Source organism: Arachis stenosperma, chromosome 3 (assembly GCF_014773155.1).
Source record: "Arachis stenosperma cultivar V10309 chromosome 3, arast.V10309.gnm1.PFL2, whole genome shotgun sequence".
Classification (NCBI taxonomy): Eukaryota; Viridiplantae; Streptophyta; class Magnoliopsida; order Fabales; family Fabaceae; genus Arachis; species Arachis stenosperma.
This window is the reverse complement of record NC_080379.1, coordinates 41,572,008-41,582,985: the sequence shown is the minus strand read 5'-3', so window position 1 is coordinate 41,582,985 and position 10,978 is coordinate 41,572,008. Positions and strand designations below refer to the sequence as shown.

The following is a 10,978-nucleotide window of genomic DNA, read 5'->3' as shown; positions in this document are numbered from 1 at the left end:
TGTTATTGACTTTCTTAGTTAAGCATGTTGATTCTTGAACACAGCTACTTATGAGTCTTGGCTGTGGCCCTAAGCACTTTGTCTTCCAGTATTACCACCGGATACACAAATGCCACAGACACATAACTGGGTGAACCTTTTCAGATTGTGACTCAGCTTTGCTAGAGTCCCCAGTTAGTGGTGTCCAGAGCTCTTAAGCACACTCTTTAGCTTTAGATCACGACTTTAACCACTCAGTCTCAAGCTTTTCACTTGGACCTTCATGACACAAGCACATGGCTAGGGACAGCTTAATTTAGCCGCTTAGGCCTGGATTTTATTTCCTTGGGCCCTCCTATCCATTGATTCTCAAAGCCTTGGATCTTCTGCTTGGCTTTTATTCCTTTTGATTGTAATTATAAATTTTTTTTTTCACTGCTTTTTCTTGCTTCAAGAATCAATTTCATGATGTTTTTCAGATCATCAATAACATTTCTCTTTGTTCATCATTCTTTCAAGAACCAACAATTTTAAACACTCATAAACAACAAGATCAAAAGACATATGCACTGTTCATTCATTCATTCAGAAAACAAAAGCATTGTCACCACATCAATATAATTAAACTAAATTCACTAATAATTTCGAAAATTATGCACTTCTTGTTCTTTTGAATTAAAACATTTTTCTTTTAAGAGAGGTGAAGGACTAATGGATTTTATTTCATAGCTTTAAGGCATGGTTTACATACTAATGATCATGAAGTAGAGACACAAAAACATAAATAAACATAGCATTAAAAACCGAAACAGAAAGAAATAAAGAACAAGGAATGAATCCACCTTAGTGGCGTCTTCTTCTTGAAGGACCAATGATGTTCTTCAACTCTTCTATGTCCCTTCCTTGCCTTTGTTGCTCCTCCCTCATTGCTCTTTGATCTTCTCTTATTTCTTGGAGAATGATGGAGTGCTCATGATGTTCCACCCTTAGTTGTTCAACATTATGGCTCAAATCCTCTAAGGAGGTGTTGAGTTGCTCCCAATAGTTGTTGGGAGGAAAGTGCATTCCTTGAGGCATTTGTTGATGATGCACTTCCTCATGTTCTTCTTGGAGGCCGTGAGGAGCTTCCCTTGTTTGCTCCATCTTTTTCTTGGTAATGGGCTTGTCTTCTTCAATGGAGACATCTCCTTCTATGATAACTCCAGCTGAGTAACATAGATGGCATATAAGGTGGGGGAAGGCTAACCGTGCCATGTATGAAGGCTTGTCAGCTATTTTGTAGAGTTCATTGGAGATGACTTCATGAACCTCTACTTCTTCACCAATCATGATGCTATGAACCATGATGGCCCGATCCACAGTAACTTCAGATCGGTTGCTTGTAGGGATGATGGATCTTTGAATGAACTCCAACCATCCTCTAGCTACAGGCTTGAGGTCCAGTCTTCTTAGTTGGACTGGCTTGCCTTTGGAGTCTACTCTCCATTGGGCGCCTTCCACACATATGTCCGTAAGGACTTGGTCCAACCTTTGGTTAAAGTTGACCCTTCTTGTGTAGGGGTGTTCATCACCTTGCATCATAGGCAAATGAAACGCCAACCTCACATTCTCCGGACTAAAATCCAAGTATTTCCCCCTAACCATGGTGATATAGTTTTTCGGACTTGGGTTCATACCTTGGTCATGGTTTCTAGTGATCCATGCATTGGCATAGAACTCTTGAACCATTAAAATTCCAACTTGTTGTATGGGGTTGGCTATGACTTCCCAACCTCTTCTTTGAATTTCAAGTCGGATTTCCGGATACTCATTCTTCTTGAGTTTGAAAGGGACCTCATGGATCACTTTCTTCTTTGCCACAACATCATAGAAGTGGTCTTGGTGGCTCTTGGAGATGAATCTCTCCTTCTCCCATGACTCGGAAGTGGAAGCTTTTGCCTTCCCTTTTCCTTTTCTTGAGGAGACTCCGGTCTTGGGTGCCATTGATGGTGAATGAAAAACAAAAAGCTTAGGCTTTTTTACCACACCAAACTTAAAAATTTGCTTGTCCCCAAGCAAAAAGAAAAGAAGAGTAGAAGAAGAAGAAGAAAATATGGTAGAGAGGGTTCGGCTATGTGGGAGAATGTGGGTTTGAGTTGTGTGGAAATGTAAAAGAAAAGAAGGGTATTTATAGGGAGAGGGGAGGGTATAGTTTCGGCCATATTGGGTGGGAAATTGAATTTGAAAGTAGTGGGGGTAGGTGGGGTGTATGGGGAAGAGGGGTTGATGTGAATGGTGAATGGGGAAGTTGGGAAGAGGAATTGAGGTGATTGGTGAAGGTTTTTGGGAAGTGTGACATTGAGAATGAGAGTTGGATTAGGAGAGTGTGAATAGGATTAAAAGAAATGTGGTAGGTGGGGATCCTGTGGGGTCCACAGATCCTAAGGTGAAAACAAATACCATTCCTTCACCATATAGGCATGTAACATGCCTTGATGCATCATTCTGGCGTTCAAACGCCCATTGATGCTAGTTCTGGGCGTTAAACGCCCATGTTATGCATGTTTCTGGCGTTGAACGCCAGTTTCATGCTTGTTTCTGGCGTTCAGCGCCAGATTGTCCTCTGTGTGCGCATCCTGGCGTTAAACGCCAGGTTGTTGCTTGTTTTGGGTGTTCAGCGCCAAAATGGTGCTCTGTTCTGGCGTTGAACGCCAGAAAGATGCTCCTTCTGGGCGTTGAACGCCAGCCCGTGCGTCCTCCAGGGTGAAAAATTTTTTTCTTCTGTTTTTGACTCTGTTTTTAATTTTTTTGATTTTTTCGTGACTCCTCATGATCATGTACCTAATAAAACACAAAAATAACAAAGAAACAAAATAAAATAAAATTAGATGAATAAAATTGGGTTGCCTCCCAACAAGCGCTTCTTTAATGTCAATAGCTTGACAGTGGCTCTCATGGAGCCACAAGGTGATCAGGTCAATTTAAGTGTGGTATTCCCAACACCAAACTTAGAGTTTGGATATGGGGTTTGGACACCAAACTTGGAGTTTAGTTGTGGCCTCACAACACCAAACTTAGAGTTTGACTGTGTGGGCTCTTCTTGACTCTGAACTGAGAGAAGCTCTTCATGCTTGCTCTCTTTTGTCACAGAGGGATAGCCATGTGCTTGAAACACAAGATATTCTCCATTCAATTGAAGGACTAATTCACCTCTGTTGACATCTATCACAGCTCCTGCTGTGGCTAGGAAAGGTCTTCCTAGGATGATGCATTCATCATCTTCCTTCCTAGTGTCTAGGATTATGAAATCAGTAGGGATGTAAAGGCCTTCAACCTTTACTAGCACGTCCTCTACTAACCCATAAGCTTGTCTTATGGACTTATCTGCCAATTGTAATGAGAACAAGGCAGGTTGTACCTCAATGATCCCCATCTTCTCCATTACAGAGAGTGGCATAAGATTTATCCCTGACCCCAGGTCACATAGAGCTTTTTCAAAGCTCATGGTGCCAATGGTACAAGGTATTAAGAACTTGCCAGGATCTTGTTTCTTTTGAGGTAGAGTTTTCTGAATCCAAGTATCTAGTTCACTAATGAGCAAGGGAGGTTTACTTTCCCAAGTCTCATTACCAAACAGCTTGGCATTCAGCTTCATGATAGCTCCCAAATATAGAGCAGCTTGCTCTCCAGTCACATCTTCATCCTCTTCTGAGGATGAATAGTCTTCAGAGCTCATGAATGGCAGAAGGAGGTTTAATGGAATCTCTATGGTCTCTAGATGAGCCTCAGATTCCTTTGGATCCTTAATAGGAAACTCCTTCTTGCTTAAGGGACGTCCCAGGAGGTCTTCCTCATTAGGATTTTCGTCCTCCTCCTCCCTAGTGCATTCGGCCTCTTTGATTAAATCAATGGCCTTGCACTCTCCTTTTGGATTTTCTTCAGTATTGCTTGGGAGAGTACTGGGAGGGGTTTCAATAACTTTCTTACTCAGCTGGCCCACTTGTGCTTCCAGATTTCTGATGGAAGATCTGGTTTCATTCATGAAACTGAAAGTGGCCTTTGACAGATCAGAGACTATATTGGCTAAATTAGAATTATTTTGTTCAGAGTTCTCTGTCTGTTGCTGAGAAGATGATGGATATGGCTTACTATTATTCAGCCTTGCACGTCCACCATTGTTAAAACCTTGATGGGGTTTTTGTTGATCCTTCCAGGAGAAATTTGGATGATTTCTCCATGATGAGTTATAGGTGTTTCCATAAGGTTCACCTAAGTAATTAACCTCTGCCATGGCAGGGTTCTTAGGATCATAAGCTTCTTCAGAAGCTGCCTCTCTAGTACTGTTGGATGCATGTTGCAATCCATTCAGATTTTGAGAGATCATGTTGACCTGTTGAGTCAACACTTTGTTCTGAGCCAATATGGCATTCAGAGCATCAATTTCAAGAACTCCTTTCTTCTGAGGTACCCCATTGTTCACGGAATTCCTCTCAGAAGTATACATGAATTGGTTGTTTGCAACCATGTCAATGAGTTCTTGAGCCTCTTCAGGCGTTTTCTTCAGGTGAATAGATCCACCTGCAGAATGGTCCAATGACATTTTCGAAAATTCAGAGAGACCATAATAGAATATATCTAATATGGTCCATTCTGAAAACATGTCAGATGGACATCTCTTGGTCAGCTGCTTGTATCTTTCCCAAGCTTCATAGAGGGATTCACCATCTTTTGTTTGAAGGTTTGAACATCCACTCTCAGCTTGCTCAGCTTTTGAGGAGGAAAGAATTTGTCCAAGAATGCAGTGACAAGCTTATCCCATGAGTCCAGGCTATCCTTAGGTTGTGAATCCAACTATACTCTAGCTCTGTCTCTTACAGCAAAAGGGAAAAGCAAGAGTCTGTAGACTTCAGGATTAACTCCATTTGTCTTTACAGTGTCACAGATCTGCAAGAACTCAGTTAAAAACTGGTAAGGATCTTCAGATGGAAGTCCATAAAACTTGCAGTTTTGTTGCATTAAAGCAACTAGTTGAGGCTTAAGCTCAAAGTTATTGGCTCCAATGGCAGGAATGGAGATGCTTCTTCCATCAAATTTGGATGTTGGCTTAGTGAAGTCACCAAGCATTCTCCTTGCATCATTATTATTATTTTCGGCCATCACCTCTTGTGCTAGTGTTTCTGAAAGGTTGTTTCTGGATTGTTGTATTTTAGCTTCTCTTAATTTTCTCTTCAGAGTCCTTTCAGGTTCTGGATCAATTTCAACAAGAGTGCCTTTATCCCTGTTCCTGCTCATATGAAAGAGAAGAAACAAGAAAAGAAGAGGAATCCTCTATGTCACAGTATAGAGATTCCTTTATGTTAGTAGAAAAGAAAGGTGGTAGAAGAATGAAGAATGGGTTCGGATTTATGGATGAAGAGAGGTGAAGAGAAGTGTTAGTAATTAAATAATTAAATAGAATAAGAAAAGAGAAGAGGAATTTCGAAAATAATGTTTGAAAAGGGGTTAGAGATTTTCGAAAATTAGAGATAAAATGTAATTAAAATTAAAACATGAAACAATTAATTAATTAAAAAGAATTTTTGAAAAAGAGGGAGATATTTTCGAAAATAGGAAAGAGAAAAGTAGTTAGGTGGTTTTGAAAAAGATAAGAAACAAACACAAAGTTAGTTAGTTGATTGAGAAAGATTTGAAATCAAATTTTGAAAAAGATAAGAAGATAGTAAGTTAGATAAGATATTTTGAAATCAAATTTTGAAAAAGATAAATTTCTGAAAAAGATAAGATAAAAGATAAGATAAATTTGAAAAAGATATTTGAAAAAGATTTAATTTTAAAAATTACTTAACTAACAAGAAACTACAAGATAAGCTTCTAGAATTTAAAGATTGAACCTTTCTTAACAAGAAAGTAACAAACTTCAAATTTTTGAACCAATCACATTAATTGTTAGCTATTTTTCGAAAATTAGATGTAAATATAAGAAAAAGATTTTGATAATATTTTGAAAAAGATTTTTGGAATTTTCGAAAATTAAAAAAAATGAAAAAGATATGATTTTTGAAAAAAATTTTAAAAAGATAAGATTTTTTTAAAATTGAAATTTTGACTTGACTTGTAAGAAACAACTAATTTTGAAAATTTTTGACCAAGTCAACCCAAAATTTCGAAAAATTGGAGGGAAACTAGGAAAAGATATTTTTTTGATTTTTGAATTTTTAATTATGAAAGAGAAAAACAACAAAAATATTCAATGCATGAAATTTTTAGATCAAAACAATGAATGCATGCAAGAATGCTATGAATGTCAAGATGAACACCAAGAACACTTTGAAGATCATGATGAACATCAAGAACATTATTTTGAAAAAATTTTTGATGCAAAGAAAACATGCAAGACACCAAACTTAGAAATCTTTAATGCATGGAAAATATGAATGCAAAAATGCACATGAAAAACAACAAACAACACAAAACAAGAAATCATCAAGATCAAACAAGAAGACTTGTCAAGAACAACTTGAAGATCATGAAGAACACTATGAATGCTTGAGATTTTCGAAAAATGCAAGAAAAATTTTTAAAAGCATGCAAAAGACACCAAACTTAAAAATTAACTCAAGATTCAAACAAGAACACAAAATATTTTTGGTTTTTATGATTTTCTAATTTTTTTGTATTTTTATTAATTATTTTCGAAAATAAAGGTTGGAAAAACGGAAAATAAAAGAAAAATTTTTGAAAAAGATTTTTGAAAAGAAAATTACCTAATCTGAGCAACAAGATGAACCGTCAGTTGTCCATACTCGAACAATCCCCGGCAATGGCGCCAAAAACTTGGTGGACGAAATTGTGATCACTTGTTATTTGTTTATAAAGGATGTATACTCTTACGGCACTGTTTATTTTCTTCACAACTCCGTTCAACTAACCAGCAAGTGTACTGGGTCGTCCAAGTAATAACCTTACGTGAGTAAGGGTCGAATCCACAGAGATTGTTGGTATGAAGCAAGCTATGGTCACCTTGCAAATCTCAGTTAGGCGGATTGAACATTTGTAATAGTGATAATTGGATTGTTCTAATAAAAAGGAATAATAAAAGGGATAGAGATACTTATGCAGATTCATAGGTGGGAATTTCAGATAAGCGGAATGGAGATGCTGTAGAGCTCTAGGACGCCTGCTCTCCTATTCCTTCTACCCAATCCTTCTTACTCCTTTCCATGGCAAGCTTTGTATAGGGGTTCACTATCAGCTGTGGCTACTTTCATTCCTCTCGGGGAAATAACCTGTACGGCTGTCACTCGCACAGCTAACCAGTCTGGAGGCATCACCCATGGTTGATAGCTACATCCCATCCTCGCAGTGAAAGCTAATGCACGCACTCTGTCACAGTACGGCCAATCACCGGTTGGTTCCCGCTCCTACTGGAATAGAATCCCTCTTTTGCGTTTGTCACTAACGCCCAGCAGGTTAAAGTTTGAAGCACGTCACAGTCATTCATGAACGGAATCCTACTCGGAATACCACAGACAAGGTGAGACTTTCCGGATTCCCAGGATCCTACTCGGAACACCACAGACAAGGTTGGACTTTCCGGATCCAGACAAATGCCGCCATCTATCTAGCTTATACCACGAAGATTCTGTTGGGGAATCTAAGAGATACACATTCAAGCTTTGTTGCATGTAGAACGGAAGTGGTTGTCAATCACGCGCGTTCATGAGTGAGAATAATAATGAGGGTTATCTAACTCATCATCATTCATCATGTTCTTAAGTACGAATGAATATCTTGGAATAAGAATAAGATAGAGAATTGAATAAAAGAAAATAGAACATCATTAATCTTTGAGGTACAGCAGAGCTCCACACCCTTAATCTATGGTGTGCAGAAACTCCACCGTTGAAAATACATAAGTAAAAGAAGGTTCAGGCATGGCCGAATGGCCAGCCCTCTCCACGATCAAGTGACCGAATGATTAGAGACTTAAAGTGGTCAAAAGATGGTCAAAAGATGTCTAATACAATAGATAAATGTCCTATATATACTAGACTAGCTACTAGGGTTTACATGAGTAAGTAATTGATGCATAAATCCACTTCCGGGGCCCACTTGGTGTGTGTTTGGGCTGAGCTTGATCAATCCACGTGTAGAGGCATTTCTTGGCGTCAAACTTCAGGTTATGACGTGTTTTGGGCGTTTGACTCCGGATCATGACGTTTTTCTGGCGTTTTACTCCAGACAGCAGCATGAACTTGGCGTTTAACGCCAAGTTACGTCATCAATCTTCGAATAAAGTATGGACTATTATATATTGCTGGAAAGCCCTGGATGTCTACTTTCCAACGCCGTTGCGAGCGTGCCAATTGGAGGTCTGTAGCTCCAGAAAATCCATTTCGAGTGCAGGGAGGTCAGAATCCAACAGCATCAGCAGTCCTTTTGTCAGCCTTCTTCAGAGTTTTGCTCAAATCCCTCAATTTCAGTCAGAATTTACCTGAAATCACAGAAAAACACACAAACTCATAGTAAAGTCCAGAAATGTGAATTTAACATAAAAACTAATGAAAACATCCCTAAAAGTAGCTTAAACTTACTAAAAACTATATAAAAACTATGCCAAAAAGCGTATAAATTATCCGCTCATCATTGAGCTTTGGATTTGATTGGGTTAATTCACCCTTCTTCATCAAAACAGCATAAATTTATCTTAGTAGCAATCGATTATTTTACGAAGTGGGTTGAAGCAGTTTCCCTAATAGAAGTTGGTCAAAATGAAATAATAGACTTTATTGAGGAATATATTATCCATCGATTTGGAATTCCTCAAACATTGAGCACTGATCAACGGACTATGTTTACCGGTCAGCGAATTAAAATTTTTGCAGCCTCAAGGAATATCAATATGGTTACCTCAACTCCATATTATGCACAAGCTAATGGGCAGGTGGAGGCAGCAAATAAAATCTTGATAAGTCTGATTAAGAAGCATATCGGGAATAGGCCCCGAACATGGCATGAGACTTTAAGCCAAGTATTATTGGCTTATCGAAATTCACCAAGGGGGTCAACAAGTACTTCACCCTATAAATTGGTTTACGGCCATGATGCAGTGCTACCACTAGAGATTAATTTGAATACTTTGAGAGTATCAAAACAGAATGATTTGCCAGTTGATAATTACTGGAATGCAATGTTTGATGAGTTGAATGAATTGGATTTAGAGCGAATCCTAGCACTTGAGAGTATGATTCGACAAAAAGAAAGTGTTGCTCGAAGTTATAATCGTCGAAAAGAAAAGTGTTTCAGTGTAAGTAAGTTAGTTTTAAAGGTTATTTTGCCAATGGAAAAGAAATTGAGATTTCTTGACAAATGGTCCCATACTTGAGAAGGTCATTTCCAAGTGATAGGATTGTATTTGGAAAATACGTATCGAATTAAAGATATCGAATCGGGAAATATAATTGATTCGAATAATGGGAAATATTTAAAGTAATATTTTTGTTTGCCAAATTGAAGTCAAGGTGCATAAGTCTGATAGAAAGTAAAATCACTACAAATACTAAAATCAATACTGAAATCTAAGAGGAATGGGGTGCCAGGAGTCTTGCCAAGTCTGAGTGTAGCTTTGCCCTATTGTTATCCAAAGTCGAAAGTGCCTCAACATGCCTGAACTTTTCATATTGGACTTTGTCAAGTTGTTTCTCGTATTCTTCTTGCTTGGCCTTAATAGAAACAATTTCTTAAATGATTTGTTGTTGTTCATGTTGGGCAGTAGTCAGAGGTACACCTATTTCAGCCCGTCTCTCACGTACTTTGGCAAGCTTTTAATTAATTTAGGCCAATTCTGTTTCGAGTCTTATCTCTTCCTTGTCATAAAAATCTTGAATAGAAATAGCATGAGAAATTTTCAAATCGAACTCTTCACGAGAAGCTTTTTTCGGTTGAAGAGCAGAGGCACAATTATCTACTTCAGTTTTGATCTTAGCCTCTTTGTTTTCGATCTCTTGGAGTTTATTCTGAAAAGCTACACTGTTGTTGGCAAGTTTTTTGAATTGTTGAATTATGGCAGAATACAGAGTAAAAGCCGAAAATTCAAAGGTAGAATTCAAAAGATCAGATAAAAGTTGGTTGAGAAGGGTATCCTTGATCCATGCAGCAGGTAGATCTAAGAGTTTAACTGTTTAAGAAGTGACCAAAGCTGCTCTCGAGTATCAACATCCAACTCGAATAGAAGACTGGATAAAGAAGGTCTAGGAAGTGTTGGAGCAGGAACAGGCACTTCGTCTTCTTGGATAACTCGATTTAAGACGGAAATCAGGTTAGCCAATGTAGCACTTTTAGGTGTGGTAGAATTGCACAAGTTTTTAGACTCTTGACTAGAAGGTGTTTGGAATTCAGCCTGTTAAGGGGGACTGGAGAATCCCTAGATCGAGATGAATCTAAATTGATAGTCTCAGCAACTTGAGAGACAGAGTCAGAGTCTGGGGCCACTTGGTTTTTAGCAGAAAGTGCAGCCTAATTGTTGGGTGAGGTTGGTCCAAGGATTTGAGTTTGTATTGGAGAATGCTACGTAAGGTCTTTTGTCAAATCAATCATCTGCGTTTTAGGGGGATGAGGAAAAGCAACATGTAGTGGTTCAACAGACCCTGTAGCTTGAATTGAATCATGAGATGTGGAATGTTCCAAATCAAGGTGTTGTTACAGCAGTGGTTGATCAGGTTCCACATGAGATGTGATTAAGTGAGCAGTAGTGGTAGGCTGATATAAAAGGTACACAGTTATAAGTTAAGATTTATTCCAACTCAAATGAGATTTGTTTAGAAATGATGATGTTACCAGAATGAGTCTTGGCTTTCAAATTAACCGAGGACTAGGGTCTGAATCAGCTGTATCCTCTGATTGAGAGGAGGCAACAAGAATGTTCTGGATGGTTTGTTCACTTCCATCAGAGCTTTCACTTGATGGTTGTAACCATAACTGATTGAAAAATCAAAATCAAGAATTGTTAGATAGATATGAT

The 10,978-nt window shown here is 38.3% G+C and overlaps 1 protein-coding gene across 1 annotated transcript; it reads left to right on the top strand.

The window, feature by feature from the left end:
• Positions 1–8,860: 8,860 nt before the first annotated feature.
• On the top strand, positions 8,861–10,694 carry LOC130965971 (uncharacterized). The gene is made up of 3 exons (XM_057890723.1): positions 8,861–9,269; positions 10,028–10,117; positions 10,651–10,694. Exons 1-3 carry the CDS (start codon positions 8,861–8,863, stop codon positions 10,692–10,694), a joined length of 543 nt encoding a protein of 180 aa, XP_057746706.1.
• Positions 10,695–10,978: the final 284 nt, after the last annotated feature.